Raw genomic sequence first — 15,940 nt, 5'->3', positions numbered from 1 at the left:
GGCGTGGTCTGCGCTCCTGCTCCGCGCTCTTGTGTGGACATGCGGTTTCCTGAAGCGGTCTGGAGACTGATGGGCTGCAGGTCAGCGTTCGGCCCCAGAGGGCGGCTTCACGCCGGCGCCTCGTCTCCGACTCGAGAAGAGCGAACCCCTGAACCCCGGGCGTGACGGCGCGGCCCCTATAGGGGGACGTGCGTTTGACCATGTGTGTTTTTCCACAGGGATCCCCGCGGTTCACTCGTGTAGATAGCCGGTGACACCAAGCCGTGATAAATGGAGCCGGGGTCGACGGGCGGACTTGGTTCTTGAGGAGTGGCCTCCCTTGTTCTCTCGTGAACTTATAGTACGAGTAACGTTATCGCCTTGGAGAATATCTGTGCCGTTGCTCTCACTACATTCTCACTCGGCTATAAAGACACACGAGTGTGTCGTAGTTCTCACATTAAAGGAGTAGTTTGGTATTTATCATCGTAATGGTATTTATAATCGTAAGCCCTGTTATGAGGTTATTTATGATCATATACAACAGTCCATATCAAAATGTTGATGAATTGTGCACTCTTGAGATTAGTGCTCATTGCTCATGTCACAGCTCCCAGAACTCAAGGGATCTCTATGGGCGTATAGAATATCCTTCAAAACACACCATAAACTCTGGCTTTCAGAGACAGGAAACTGGCTTGACTAGACATTCGTCCAAGACTTGATTTCCCTTGAGGGTTCATTTTCCCCACCTCTCTCTCACACATAACCTAACACACACACACACACACATATAACTTAACATACAAACACATATAACTTAACACACACACCAGCGGCCTACGTGCAGCTACAGGTACACAAATGACTCATATTGACTGGCCCTCTATCTCTGGTCTTATTAATGTTCAACAAAGCCTGTCTCTTTGCTAACTTTCCAGACCGCATGGGGAGAGAGGTGTTGATACCACTCCACCTCAACCGTTATAAATCTGTCATTATCTGTGCATAATATTTACCTTTGTTTGAGGCTATGGCCGTCTACTGAACCTCGATATGATCTTTTGTGTTCATTTGAACTTGGCATATACATCTAATAGGATCGGTGAGCTTCAGCATCCTTAAGCAACTACTAGGTGTGGCAGACACATTCAGCGCCGGCCGCACAGGTATACTAGATCCCGCCTCAAATAAATAATATCCACAGGGTTAATCAGGTCCAACGCATGCAAATAAGAGCTAGCCGGTTGTACTGTAGAAATTGGGCGGTTGGACGGTTTGTGAGTGAATGATTAGCTGGCTAATACATCTGTTGAAGCATTACACCAGACTGTTTGACCCACAGTTATCCAGGTCAGACTGCGGATTTTAAAAAGATAAATATTCAAAAGGGACGGCGTGGACAGAGATAAGGGGGGACACCCCACAGAGTTAAAGCTCTTTCAACCTCCCAGGTTGCTGGTAGTCTGAGCTGCATGGCTGGAGAGGAAAGGATGACACAGCCTGGGATTCTCCTTTCACTGTGAGGAGACATTTTAGTTTGGAACTGCTTCATATTATGTAACTACAATCTGTCCCCGTCTTTGCCCAACAACTTATCTCAAGATGGACTCAAGATATGTTTATTGGCATGTATATGGATTACTGTATACTAGGAGCTTGACTAGGTTGAGGCATACGCTGTTGTAGACGACATAGGACAGGGTGCAAAACAGTACAAAAAACAGTGCAACGAAATGCAGTGTAATGTACAAATTAAAATATACTGTACTGTTAATAATAAAAAGTAAAGGGGGAGGCACAATTACAGTATGTGTACTATATACAGAATGGGGTGTGGTGAGTGTATTACAGTGTGTGTGCAGATTGTAGTGTGATGAGTGAGTGGAGTGTCCCAGCATGCGAGTAATTTAACTTTTAGTGTACGGGAGAGGATATGATACACACACAGGAAGTGACACTGCTGTGGTTGAGACAGAGCTTCCTCTCATGGCCGGTAACAATTCCCTTGTGGGGAGGGCAGGTCTGAGTTTACTCCTCCAATTGGAAACACTGGACTTAGTTTGTTGACATAACCTACTTACATATTTACTACTGGCCTACCAATAAACTGGCACACTAGCACAGCTTGAAATCCAAACCAAAATGTAGCCTTTAACGTAGAAAGACTATGTTTGTGAAAAGTATTATGACACATAATGCAACAGTACTGACAGCTATCAAGCCTACAGTACTTCTGTAACTTCTGTTTTACAATTTTTAGGCGGGCTAGCTTGCAGAAGATAGCCCAACTTGTGATATTCCCACTCTTTCTTTCTTTCTTTCTTTCTTTCTTTCTTTCTTTCTTTCTTTCTTTCTTTCTTTCTTTCTTTCTTTCTTTCTCTCTTTCTCTCTTTCTTTCTTTCTTTCTTTCTTTCTTTCTTTCTTTCTTTCTTTCTTTCTTTCTTTCTTTCTTTCTTTCTTTCTTTCTTTCTTTCTTTCTTTCTTTCTTATTCTAGTTCTCCCCAGTTTTTGTCTCCTTAACTACTTCTTCATACTTTGTGCTAGAAACGTCATTCAAACTTTAAAATGTTCACGATGTTTAGCTCTTTAACGGATCCATTCAGATTTTTATTTTTATTTTTTTAATAGTTTTTTTAGTAATTTAACTTTTAATAGTAATTTTTGTGCCATTGAAACTGCTGGCGGAATGTTCAGTATCATTATGTTTTTAGAGTGGTGGCAGCTGTTGCTTTGAAAATATAAAAAAACACACATTTTGTAAACTGCTGGCACTCCTACAGTATTGAAAGCTCACACACATATTACACATCAAAACATTCACACAACTGTGCTGATTCGTACAATGTAAGTATCTAAGCTGTGTGACTTATAGTTTTCACGGTATGACGATTTGTTCGGCAACTGCGCTCCCCATTGAAACATATGGTGCCGCACTAATGTTTGAGCTGCTAATTTTGCATTTTTACCCTTTTTCTAACTTGTCAACATGCCTACAGTGTTTAAGCTATACGGACATATTATACATAGAAATGTTCTGCAAGTTCTCAGGATTCCTATGGTGTCAATATATAAGCTGTAACATTTATAGTTTTCGCGATAGAGCTGTCTGAAGCAGACCATGTCTAGGATCAGAGTGTCAGTTGCGATTAGAGTGGTGGCAGCTGTTGCTTTTTTTGAATTTGTGTGTGTGTGTGCAGCTTCTCTTAAAGGTACAGGCACCCTTTTATAACTAATGTGGTAGCACAGAACTCAGCCAAAGTGGAATAGAGACACATGATCTTCACTGGTAGGGGCCGGTGGGTAGCCCGGAGAGGAGTACACAGTCCCTGACTGGCTATGACCAAAAGGGGCGGAGCCTCGCCACCATGCCACTATTCACGCCACAGAACCCACTTTTCAGCCCCTGAGTGGGCTAGAGACACACAGTCTTCAATGGTGGATGCATGGAAATTGCCCGGAGGTCACTGCATTGTCCCCAACTAGCTGTGACCCAAGGGGCCGGAGCCTAATCAGCACACCACTATCCATGCCACGAGCCCCACAACTCAGCCCCTGAGTGGGCTAGAGACACACGGTCTTCACCGGTGGAGTCAGGTAGGTGGCCCGGAGAGGGGTACACTGTCCCCAACTGGCTCTGACCTGAGGGGGCGGAGTCTCACCACTACGCCACTATCCAGGCCACGGGCCCCACAACTCAGCCCCTGAGTGGGCTAGAGACACACACTCTTCGCTGGTGGGTGCATGGAGATTGGCCAGAGGTCATTGCACTGCCCCCGACCAGCTCTGACCTGAGGGGGCGGAGTCTCACCACCACGCCACTGTCCACGCCACCGACCCCACAATTCAGCCCGAGTGGACTAGAGACACATGGTCTTCGCCGGTGGGTGCATGGAGATTGCCCGGTCCGTAGTAGTACTAGCAGTTGCTGTTACATACAGCTGCAGCAGCTAGCCCACCTCACATTTTCTCCAGGAAATGTACTTTCTAGTTAACATTTACCATACATGGAAAAAGATCAAATCAGTTCTAACTGTAAAGCTTTTCTTATTTTAAACGACCCTAACATCTGTTACTTTACTGGAACATTGCGAGAATATCCCAGGCTTGAGAGAGAGCCCTCGGTGCCTTCAGCCCTGCGTGTTTCTACATGCTGCAGCAGAGCACGCATGTGTCTCTCAGTCCGCGGTGCGCGCGTCTAACGCAATCGCCATAAAAAGGTGAAGAGAAATCCGTCTCGGGTCCGCCGCTGCCTGATAGGGGCGGTGATGTCTCCAGCATGACTCATGACTGTGGTTTAACTCTCCTTTTGTCCTGCTGAAATAGCAGTGCGGTTTCCAAACAAAGCACCGTCTTTGTTTTGGAAGTGCGTGGTCGAGCTCGGCTGTGTTCAGCTTTCCTTTTATAGGTAGCGACAGGGTACGAGCCGGGCGACTCTGGGAGTGTTACGTCAGGGTGTTCACACCAGTCCCATGGTCAACACACCTAGCTCTGGGGAAATGTTGCCTTCATATGGAGAGTTATATGCTTTTCTTGGGATTGACACTAGCTGTTTTTTGTGTGTGTGTTTTTTTTATATACCCGATGACAGCATGGGTATTAATGGCTCAGCGCATGGCTGTTCCCCTGAGGGCGAAGCGGACCACAGCGAACCCACACAGCGGTCCTGCGTCTGGCCAGCTCGCTGCGTCTCGCCTCAAACCTGCACCACGCAGAATCTACGCCCGTGTTTTCTGACACCGGCTCATTGCCAAGTTGAACTTTTTCTCAACAGCCAAAGAATGAAAAATTGTCCGACTATTATATTAAGAGACTGAGCTAGCGGGACTTTGTTGACTTAGTTATCCAGCTATGCTCGTCTCAGGACACAGAGGAGTTCAGGGCAAGGAAGTGTTCCATGCTGACAGGTTCCATGCTGACGATTCAGTGTAGGCTACTTTAATAGGCCACCTGCGGAGAATGTCTTTTAACTCATATATTTTCCATAACTGGAGCCCACCTGACAACAAAACCTAGACAAACAAGGTTATATATATATATGATTCTCCATCCACTAGTATGAAATCATAATGTGTGGTTTTTCTAAATGTCTCCGCGCTGTCGCAGACGTGGTGTTTGTCATTGTTTGCCTGTAGGTGTGCTCGGCAGAATAGGGTGGGTTGAGGTCAAGGAGGAGTTAAACACACACACACTACACACTACACACTGATTTCCGGTGGAATATTTCACAACCATTATTTTTGAAGGGGGAACCAGTGTCCAATTTCTTTTTTCATTTCATAGCCCAGCAGGTGGTTAGCGTTTGTCAGGAGATTTGCGAGAGCCTCTATCACCCTCGGAGGAACGGCTCCCCGAGGACGATGAGGTCATTCTAGTCTACCCTCTAATCCCCCTCCTCCTCCTCTCTCACCACACCCCCCTTTCCCCTGCGCCTCCTCCTCAGGCTTCTCCCCCTGTCCTCCGGTTCTCCCTAGTCTCCTCCTCCCCATCTGAGAGCTATTGAATGTCTGATCCCAGATGTGGTGAATTAACCTCTACTGTCAGGATCCCAGAAGGTGACTACTCTCCCCCACTTATATAAACACCCCCCCACCCCCAACAAACACACATCCCACCCCATCTCCCGAGGGGTCCGGGGGAGGTACTCCCACAGTGTCGTTAACATACTTGCGCCATGAGACTCCGCTCGCCAGAGAAGCGCCCTGGCTCGGCTCGTGGTGAGCAGACAGGGCACATAGCTGGGCTGCGTGGAGGATTTTATTAGCGCCGTCAGCTGGGGCACGTTTTTATGGGGCCGTAATTATGACAGGCTTTCCTCTGGAGCCAAGTGTGGCTTTCTGACGCGCGGACCCCCCGCCGTGCGCGCTCTAGCCAACGCTACAATTATTTGCGGTGCTGGACGATGTTCAAGTCCAGATTGTATACCTCCGATGAAGAGAATACAGTCTTTATACTGGATCTCTAGTGCTCCCATTGTCTCCACTCTCTTCTCTCTCTCTCTCTCTCTCTCTCTCTCTCTTTCTCTCACTCACTAGGCATTCAATGGGCTAGTTTGTTCCCACACTATATGGTTGATGATTGAAGTACAATATTTACACTTGAATTAATTGATCTGCACCACTATGAGTGTCATCAAGGTTCCGTAATGTCACACTGCAGGCAGAGATAAGTATGGGAAGAGGTCTGTCAAGTCAATCGACTTAAAACCATAAACGATCTGCTTTAGTGGCTTACTTGGAAAAGTTCCCTCTACAGAACCGTTCAACCACTTGAGCTCACCTCACTGACGCAAATCTTTCTTTTATTCTTTTGCAGAAGTGAGCTGATTGGAACGAGGTGACCCGAGTGGAGTTCCACTGCAAACCCCCTCATCGAGGTTCGAACAACATTAAGACCTCTAAAGAGAAATTATTTAGGTTTTGTCGGCAGAAGGCGGGCCCTTGAACCCCGGTTCTTGTATTTGAGACTGAAAAGGAGGGATACCAAAATGGACGCCGTTGACACTCTCCAGAGTGCCGCTGAGCGAATCGCCCGCTACAAGGCGGAGAGGAGGAGGGAGCTGGCCGAACGCTACGGCAACACGGAGGAAGTCACCTCCAAGTACGTCCGGCGTGACAGGAGAGCCGCCGACGCTTCGGAGGCCGTCCCCACGGCGAACAAGGACAAGTCGGGCGACAAAGGGTCCGGGGAGGTTTCTTCTAGAAGGGGATTCAAGAGTAGGGTTGCAGAACCAGAGGCGCTAGGTGACCAGGAGTCCTCCCGAGAGACAGGGGGCGACAGAGAGGCACATTCAGATACAACGGCCATCTTGAAATCGGAACCTGCCGTCACCGACAAGCCTCCTTCCCATAAGAGGTGAGTGAACTCGTCCTGTTAGTGGTTGTGCCACCTTGCTCACACCCACACCCCTATATCCATGTACCCATACTGTAAATGTTAGCCTCCAACCTTTTAAGTCAGTCTTCATCAGCAATGAGTATTTCCATAGTTAGCTAACTTCAGGATGTTTGCCAGATGTTCCTGCAAGGACATGTTGTGTTGTTGGGAGATATGACACGCTTGTTTTGGTTCAATTTACAGCCAGATTCATCAGTCGGAGCGTTCTGTGTTTCTTGCCATAGCAAACACAGGGCTGGGGGCAGGGAGAGGTGGAGACGAGGGAGCGACCAACACAGATCGGGTGCCAGGAATGTCCTTTCCTCTGTATGGAGAGAGAGTACAACATGTCTCGGCCTTCCGTTTGAGTTCTTTTTCCCTGTAATCAACCCCCAAAGATTCTGCTGAGAGCACACACACACACACACACACGCAGGCCTGTCGAGTCCTGTCAAGTACAGCACCTTAAAGGGGTGAGTGGGTAGAGATAGATGGGACCAGGGAGAAGGGGAGAGGAGCAGTGACAGTTAAAGGGGAGGGCGTTCGTCTGCGTCACAGCGTGTACAGCGCTGAAGGCCGGTTGATTGAGCCAAGATAAGTCTGCCTGCCTGCCTGCCTGCTAGATCTTATCAGCCTCTTATCTCACATCAGAAGAAGAAGTGCTCTCAGTTCAGTTAATTGTGTGAAAATTAAGGCCCTGTTTTTTGACTGTTCCCGTTTTGCTAGCCAACAACACAATGCATGCTCGATTCCGAGTCCAACACCACACATTGAATTGATCATCATCATAATCATCATCATCATCATTATCAGCCTTTATTTTACTAGGCAAGTTAATTAAGAGCAACTCTTATTTACAATAACGGCCTAGGTCCTTGATATTTCACAACAGTTACTTGTGGTACGCGGCATACTGTAGACCGAACCCCAAACCCGGCACCGGCGCTGGTGCCAGGAGCTGTGTGGAGCGAGTGTCAAGGCCAAGCTGCTCCACACACGCACGCATGATCGCACACACACACACACACACACACACACACACACACACACACACACACACACAGAGCTGAATCCTCTCAGATAGTGCTGGAGTTGGACAGATAGAAGTAAATTAGACAGCCTGACAGACAGACCAGGAAACCCTACAGAATCTGTCCCTTAGGAGATACAGAAAACAATAAGCAGTCAACAGTTCTGTCAAGTGACATGCATCTGGCAGCTTGCCCATTTAAAATAGTTTTTTTTAGGCTGCTGGTGTGTGGATGTTGTTTAGATATTTCATTTTTATCAGAGGGCGTGACGGACGCACATGCACTCCTCTGCTATGCTACTCAGCCAGTGTGTTTGTGTGTGTGTGTGTGTGTGTGTGTATGTGTGTGTGTGTTTGTGTGTGTGTGTGTGTGTATGTGTCTGAATGTGTTTTTGTGTGTGTATGTGCGTGTGTGTGTGTCTGTGTGTGTTTTTGTGTGTGCGTGTGTGTATGTGCCTGTGTGTGTTTTTGTGTGTGTGTGTCTTTGCGTGTGTATGTGTGTGTGTCTGTGTGTGTTTTTGTGTGTATGTTTGTGTGTGTGTGTGTGTGTACTGTATGTGGTCAACCATCACTCAGCAGATGTTATATTCCTCGGTACACGTCTCAGTAAAACACGTCTTGATCAAATAAAACTGTCTACTACATCAAGGAAGGCATCCCAGAGTTCAGCGCTGTCACCACATCCTCACACGCGCTCTGGAAGATGCGAACAGACGTTTTACCGGCAACTCTATCAGCAGTTCTCTGGTTGTGCCGTGGCCAGCGAGTGACTTAATCGACGAGAGACCGCTCGCGCGAGAGAGAGAGACCCAGTCTGTCTTAGTGTTTGATTTATGACTTTTATAACTGGCTCTGTTTTCATTCCCTCCCTCAGCTTCTCCAGTCCTCCGGCCCCCGAGTCGCCTCTCCTTGTCTTTATTCACACGTTACTATTTTCTCTTCCCTTCCTTTCACTTTCTTTCGTTGCCCTTCTTCTTCCGCTCCGTCGTCTGTTCGGACAGCAGCCCGGTCCCGGACGCCGCCGCGCACCTGGCTCCGCCCCCTCTCGCCCGTCGCCGGCCAAAGCGGGGGGGGGGGGGGGGGGGGGGGGGGTTTGAGGGGGGCTGCGCGGCTAGCGAGCGTTTGCGGACCCTCCTGGTGGCGGCGTCCAGAGAGGCCAGAACCAGCGGAGGGACGGTAGGGTGGAAAGAGGGACCGCTTTACAAAATGGTTGCCTGGCTGAGGACAAGAAAGAGTTTTGAAAGAAAGAGTTTTTTTTTTGCATAGTGCTTTTGTGGGGATGAGTTTGCGAGCGCGTGCTTGTATGTGTGTGGTATTATTTTAGTCAACTTTAGTCAACTGATTGTACAATCTTCAGGATGCATTTAAATTGCAGTAGGATGCGCTTATATATATATGTGTGTGTGTGTGTGTGTGTGTGTGTGTGTGTGTGTGTGTGTGTGTGTGTCTGTGTGTGTGTCTGTGTGTGTGTGTGCGGGTGCGTGTGTGTGCGTTCATATGTGTGTGTGTGAGGGAGAGAGAGATCGTGTGCTCGCAGCCAAAGTTTGCATCGCTCGCTAGCAGTCAGGAACACCTTTTTGTTCTTGCGGCCAAGTACAGAACCACATCATCCTCATATCCTTAACCGTCCCTGACTCAGTGTCACCCCTCCCACTTGCCCTTTGACCCCCCCCCCCGAACAACCGTCTCCCTCAGGTCCCTTCGTCTCCCTTCCCTCCTGGTGTTACATCAGCGCCGTAACAGACGCAGCTGCTCTGCCTTTCTCTGGAATATTCTCAGGAATATCACCACTATCACGGGTTTGGGCGGGAGTGTGTGTGTGTGCAGGGTGGGAAGACTACTGTAGTCTTTAAAAACAGGCTCCTGGGGGCTTCCCAGAGGGATTGTGGGTAAGGACAGGAGCATTCCTTGGCTGCTGGCTGTACGGGTCTTATGTAGTCCTCTTGGTAAACTGTAGCGAGCTGTTTGACCACTTTTTTGGGCGCCTGTTTGGATGTGTGGCGGATGTGAGAGTCGTCCGTCTGACCGTGCCCGCACTTGCTCAAACACACACACACACACATACACACACACATGCACATACACACACACACACACTGTCACTGCTTTTGTGTATGTGTTCATGAGTGTGTGTGTGTATATGTGTGTGTGTTTGTGCGTGCGTGCGCGCGCGTGTGTGCTTGAGCAGGTGAATCCCATCTCTCCCATGTGTGTGACCTCATTTGTCTCGTCTCTCGTTGTGTCTTTCAGTCTGCTGGAGGAGGAGGACGCGGAGGAGCCAGAGGAGGAGGACGCGGAGGAGCCAGAGGGTAAGAGCTCTCCTCTTTCACGTTCCTCAAAGACGTCTTTGTACCACAGCACCGTCCTGTCTTCCCCACTGCTTTGTCCTCGTCCTGTGTCCCTGTTCTGAGGGACAGAGCTCCAGCGTCCTACACAGATACTGCCTCTCTACACTAAGAGAGCTTTTGACAGCGGGCGGCCTGGGCGTGAATGGCTGTGAAAGGGGATTCCAGGCCCTTAGCTTGTCCTGTTCAAACGCGTTGAAAGGCACTCGTCTTTACCTCGGGCTGTTCGTCATAAGCATGAGGGATTGTTGGCAGAGATGGGAGCGCGTGCGTGCGTGCGTGTGTGAGAGAGTGCAAGTGTTTGAGGAAGTGCAAGTGTGTAAAGCATAAGTATGTGTGTGTATGAGAGAGAGAGAGAGTCTGTATTTGTATGTTGTATGATAGTGTTTGATAAAGTGTGTGTGTGTGTGTGTATGTGTGTATAGCGCACACATGTGTGTGTGTGTGTGTAAACTGCACGCTTGTGTGTGTGTACAGCGTGTGTGTACAGCGTGTGTGTGTGTACACAGCGTGTGTGTGTGTGTGTGTGTGTACAGCGTGTGTGTGTGTGTGTGTGTGTGTGTGTGTGTGTGTGTATATAGTATACATGCAGGACCCAGAGGGCTGAGCTCATGCGTGTTGCAGCGGCCATCTTGGCTCAGACCTGGAGCTCTGCGACACAGAGAGGAAACAGCAGAGTTGAGGGAGAATACAAGTCATCAAGTAAAGACAATGGGCCTCATTCACCAACGAAGTAAAGACGTTCTTAAGAAGCAGTTCTTCTTAAACTGTACTTAGGCAGTTTCTAAGAAAATTCTGGCATTCACCAATGGTTTCTCATCTGGGATTTGTTCTCAGCTAAGAACAGAATATACGAACCCTGAATAGCAGTCGCAAGTAGGCCATTTGAGTGCGGAAATGTAGACTATGCAAAATTGGTGATTGCAGTCACCTCAATTCTACAGTTGGATGATATATGATTGAAATACAATTATATTTGCATAATTCCCAACAACGTGTCCTAATCATAACCATAATTTCCATTGTAAACGTGTGCGTCAGAATATCTGATATGTTATTGTTTAAATCATTTCGCTCCGAATTGCTTGTTATTCGTGTTGATCAGTCTTGAAGATGTCGATAAAATATTTAGATTGTGTGTTAATAATTTGTGATTTTAGTGTAAATTAAAGCAATACATAGCGTTTTCTCGGAACTGCGCCCTCACAGGCTCTGGGAGTCAGTGCACTGTCGTACTGTCGTAACGTTATCAGATTGTCTTTTTCTTTTTCTGGCTTCCTCCGTGATGTTTCGCTTCCGTTTTCTCACCTCCGCCATGATATCATTGAGCTAAAAAACGCATGATATCCATAGATGCCGGAATAGTTAGCTACTACTGTGTTGTTTAAGCACAACGTTGCGCATGCGCACTTCGACTGAATGCTGCGCCCCGGGGGTGCGAGTTTTAAAAGGTCATAAATGTCAATGTATTATCTTTCTGAGTAGACTGTTTGGACGATTCAGCTTACTTTTAGTAAATCTAATTGGAGAATTAGCACCAGACATGTTTGTAAAGGTCCAAATATCGCAATGTATTGCTTTAATGAGTGTTGTGTTTTGTTTTAATTCAATTCTTTGACCGTGAGATTTCGCTGTATAGGCCTACATATAATAGCCTACCAACAAATCCATGACCATTTCATCATTTGGTGATTGCGGTCACCTCAATTCTACAGTTGGATGTGTGTTAGTGCGCTAGACGGAGAGTCTGCTGCGGAGAGGGTGGTAGTCCATGTCCCTGGTGTCTGTATCCATATCGCCAGCGGCGCGCACGACCAACAGTGCTGTTGTCCCTATTATGGCACCAACGCGCTGGTCGAACTCGGACAACGGTGGGCACGCCGGCCCCCCTCCAGTAGTCTGCATATCTCTCCTCAAGATTAAACATTCACAATTCCTTTATTTGTCACATGCAGCCTAATGTTGCTGCCGGCTCCAGGGTTATGGTCATTACAGATAAACTCTTAATAGGCTACTCAATTTACAAATGACACGATAAGGACCATTTCTATACAGTATGTAGATAAGATCAGATAAGTAGGGTACCTCTTTTGTCAACTGCTAGCATTGACAGCTGTGTAGGCTATATAGCCTACATTTTTGTAGACTGTAGGCTATTGTATATTGTATTCTATCACGTTGACATTTTGCACTGTTCTGCCTCGCTATGTTTATGCACCAAGGCAAATTCCTCGTAGTAGGAGGCCTACTTGGCTGAATTAAAATCAGATTTTCCCAAAGACAATGCCAAAAGACTGCAATTTGTGGAATCATGGATTTACCTGCACTGTCAGGAGTGAGTTTCCATTGGTTGCAACAACACCGCAAAAAGTCCAAAGAACTCAGATAAATGAAACATCCGTGCGTCGGCTGTCATCTTTTGTGTGAGTGTGTGCGATCGCATATTCTTCTTTTTGTTGAACTAACTTTATAGGGTAGACTAGAGCTAGAGGGCTAGCATGGTTAGAGCTAGAGGGCTAGCATGGTTAGAGCTAGAGGGCTAGCATGGTTAGAGCTAGAGGGCTAGCATGGTTAGAGCTAGAGGGCTAGCATGGTTAGAGCTAGAAGGCTAGCATGGTTAGAGCTAGAGGACTAGCATGGTTAGAGCTAGAGGGCTAGCATGGTTAGAGCTAGAGGGCTAGCATGGTTAGAGCTAGAGGGCTAGCATGGTTAGAGCTAGAGGGCTAGCATGGTTAGAGCTAGAGGGCTAGCATGGTTAGAGCTAGAGGGCTAGCATGGTTAGAGCTAGAGGGCTAGCATTGTTAGAGCTAGAAGGCTAGCATGGTTAGAGCTAGAGGACTAGCATGGTTAGAGCTAGAGGGCTAGCATGGTTAGAGCTAGAGGGCTAGCATGGTTAGAGCTAGAGGGCTAGCATTGTGCGCCCTCCTCCAGTCCGTATGTGTCCACAACTGTTGCAGTCCTCGTTATTTTGCTTCTGGGGATTTGTCGACGTGTTTCGACGCGGCAAATCCCCCAAAGTGCAGACTTTGTGAACATGCATTGTTTACATGGAGCAACTACAGTCAAGGAAACCACATTTTTCTTTATTGTTTTGCGGGTGTCTAGTTGTTGAACCTTCTGTTGTTCTAGGGTGGGATTCTCCTTTAAAGCAGGGATGACTGACTCACTCGTAAACTCCCCCGCGAGCCCAGCTCTGTGGATCAGTCCTCATCAGCACTACCACATGAGACTGGGAGTAGTACTATGCTGGGAGTACTTTTATCTGTGATTGAGAAAGGAATGGGGGAGGGGGAGGGGGAGGGGGGGTTAGAGAGCTGGGACAAGAACATTAGTGTTACGGAACATCACTCCTTTGTGAGACACGGCCTGGTAAACAGGATAGACCAGCGAGTCCCCGTTAACAGAGGCAGCGTGTTCTACTGCACGTTCCCCCTGAGGAACCTGGGGATAGTGGGGAAGATGTGCGATCATCCATCTCAGAACGGTCTCTCCCGTAGGTCAGTGTGAGGGTTCCTGTACAGAGGAAGAAAGAGAGGTAAGAAGAGAGACAGGTAAGAAGAGAGACAGAAAGGAGAGACAGGTAAGAAGAGATACAGGTAAGAAGAGAGACAGATAGGAAGAGAGACAGGTAAGAAGAGAGACAGGTAAGAAGAGATACAGGTAAGAAGAGATACAGGTAGGAGAGACAGGTAAGAATAGATAAAGGTAAGAAGAGAGACAGGTAAGAAGAGATACAGGTAAGAAGAGAGACAGGTAAGAAGAGATACAGGTAAGAAGAGAGACAGGTAAGAAGAGATACAGGTAGGAGAGACAGGTAAGAAGAGAGAGGGGGAGAGAGCTCAGGAGGATAATGGGGTAGTGTGACTGTGCGAGTGCTTTGTCCAGGCGTTGGCTCCGCTGTCCCAGCTTGCTTTCTCAGGCTCCAGCGGGTCCACATCTGCGGTGCCAGAACTCCTTCATAGGCACATCACGATTTTCCCAAACTCTCAACTGTTCCGCTGGTGGAGGGCGTTTTGCTCTCCTGGAGAGCGGAGTGGGGGGAGGGGGGGGTGTTGCGGGGGGTGAGGGGGAGGGGGTCGGGGGGAACAGAACGCTGGCTCTGCACATCGATTGCTGCCTTAAAGAGAGTCTAGTGAAAGCGTTCTGATGAGTACCTTTGAACTCCGACCTCAGAACCCCGTTTGTGCGCCCATTCTAGCCTCTGGGTGCCATTCCCATCAGCCACTGCTGCATCGGTCGGGTCCCAGCCAGGATTCTGGGCCTCCGACTGGATCCTAGCATGGGAACGAGCTGCTCGGAGAGACGAATGAATAACTCACACAGAGCGATCGCTAACCATATGAGACAAGAGTTTTCAGGCCTCCTTTATCTCTAGCTTGAAGTGGGGCCCGTTGGCCTGGTATCAGAACAGAAACCCACAAAACCTCTGAGTAAACTTGTGGAGGCTCCAGTCCATTGTGTAATGCGTCTACTGGGGCTGTGTCATGCTATGAGTGTGGGCGTTGGGTTTTACACTGGACTGTCGGACCGTTAACAGGGGCCTCTCTGATAGTGGGCAGGATGAAATTCAAATTGGGTTTTAAAAGGGCGACTGTGTTTGTCTTAGTCTGAGCACAGGTTTTGCACACACACAAAGCCACAAACATAAAGCCACACAAAAGCTCATGAGTGCTTTGAACTATCTTTGTACACACACACACACACTCACACACACACACACACTCACACACACACACAGAATCGTAGAAGAGAATCGCTGTCTTCGTGTCAGGATTCATTTCAAAGTCTGCGTAAAAACTTTTGAGCTGGAGCTTCTCAGTGGACCCGTCTATCCTTGGGTTCCTGGTATAATCCTGGAACACGTCAGTCTGGAACACAGAACACCCTGCGAGGCCTCCCGCGTGGGAACGTTCTTTATCTAGGAGGAACCATTATCCACTGTAGGAGAGCCCTTTATCACGTAACGCTCCAAAGGGCTGACGATCAGCGTGAAGCACCCCCCCCCCCCATCACCACCGAGGAGCCAGGGTGTTCAGACGGCCCAGGGAATGTGTTAATCTGTCTCTGTGTGTGTGTGTGTGTCTGTCTGTCTGTGTGAGTGAGTGTGTGTTTATGTGTGTGTGTCTCTGTGTGAGTGAGTGAGTGTGTGTTTGTGTGTGTGTGTGTGTGTGTGTGTCTGGGTGACACACAACTTGCTCACACTTGACACTGACAGACCTGCCACAGGTACTAATGAAAGAAAAACATTTGGTGATAGTTCACTGACGAGTCAAAATTTGGAACGTGTGTGTGTGTTACTGTATGTGCTCTCACGTTTGTGTGTGTGTGTGTGTGTTCTTGTCAGTTGACAGAAAGACCGAAGGCCCGGCCAAGTTGACTGGAGCTGCCCAGAAGTCTCTGTTTAAGGTACGGTATGATGTTTTGCCTGGAGCAGACGCTTGCGTGAGAGGGAGTGAGCACGCATACCTCCGCTGCCACTGCCACTGCTTGTTTACCTTTGTGTGTTTGTGTGCTTACGTGTGTGTGTTTGTGTGCTTACGTGTGTGTGTTTGTGTGCTTACTGTACGTGTGTGCTGTCACAATCTGCTGCGTGTCAGTGCGCAGATATGTCCTCTGCTGCCTGTACACAAGCATGTGTGCGCATACTCTAAGTGTTCAGTTATCCTGGGTGCTGTTCCAACCAGTCATCAACCCCATCTGTGCTACTCAA

At 48.1% G+C, this 15,940-nt stretch overlaps 1 protein-coding gene across 1 annotated transcript in view; it reads left to right on the top strand.

Annotated features, from left to right (window-relative positions):
- The window catches only part of svild (supervillin d), a 65,218-nt gene that overhangs the window by 8,221 nt on the left and 41,057 nt on the right, over positions 1-15,940 (top strand). The window contains exons 2-4 of the mRNA XM_084455976.1: positions 6,295-6,834; positions 10,136-10,194; positions 15,575-15,636. Of these exons, the coding sequence (XP_084312102.1) occupies positions 6,467-6,834; positions 10,136-10,194; positions 15,575-15,636 (489 nt within the window). The 5' untranslated portion in view covers positions 6,295-6,466. The remainder of the gene's footprint in view (positions 1-6,294; positions 6,835-10,135; positions 10,195-15,574; positions 15,637-15,940) is intronic.

This window comes from Borostomias antarcticus (genome assembly GCF_949987555.1).
Source record: "Borostomias antarcticus genome assembly, chromosome: 22".
In the NCBI taxonomy this organism is placed as follows: domain Eukaryota; kingdom Metazoa; phylum Chordata; class Actinopteri; order Stomiiformes; family Stomiidae; genus Borostomias; species Borostomias antarcticus.
This window is presented reverse-complemented; position numbering and strand designations above follow the sequence as displayed.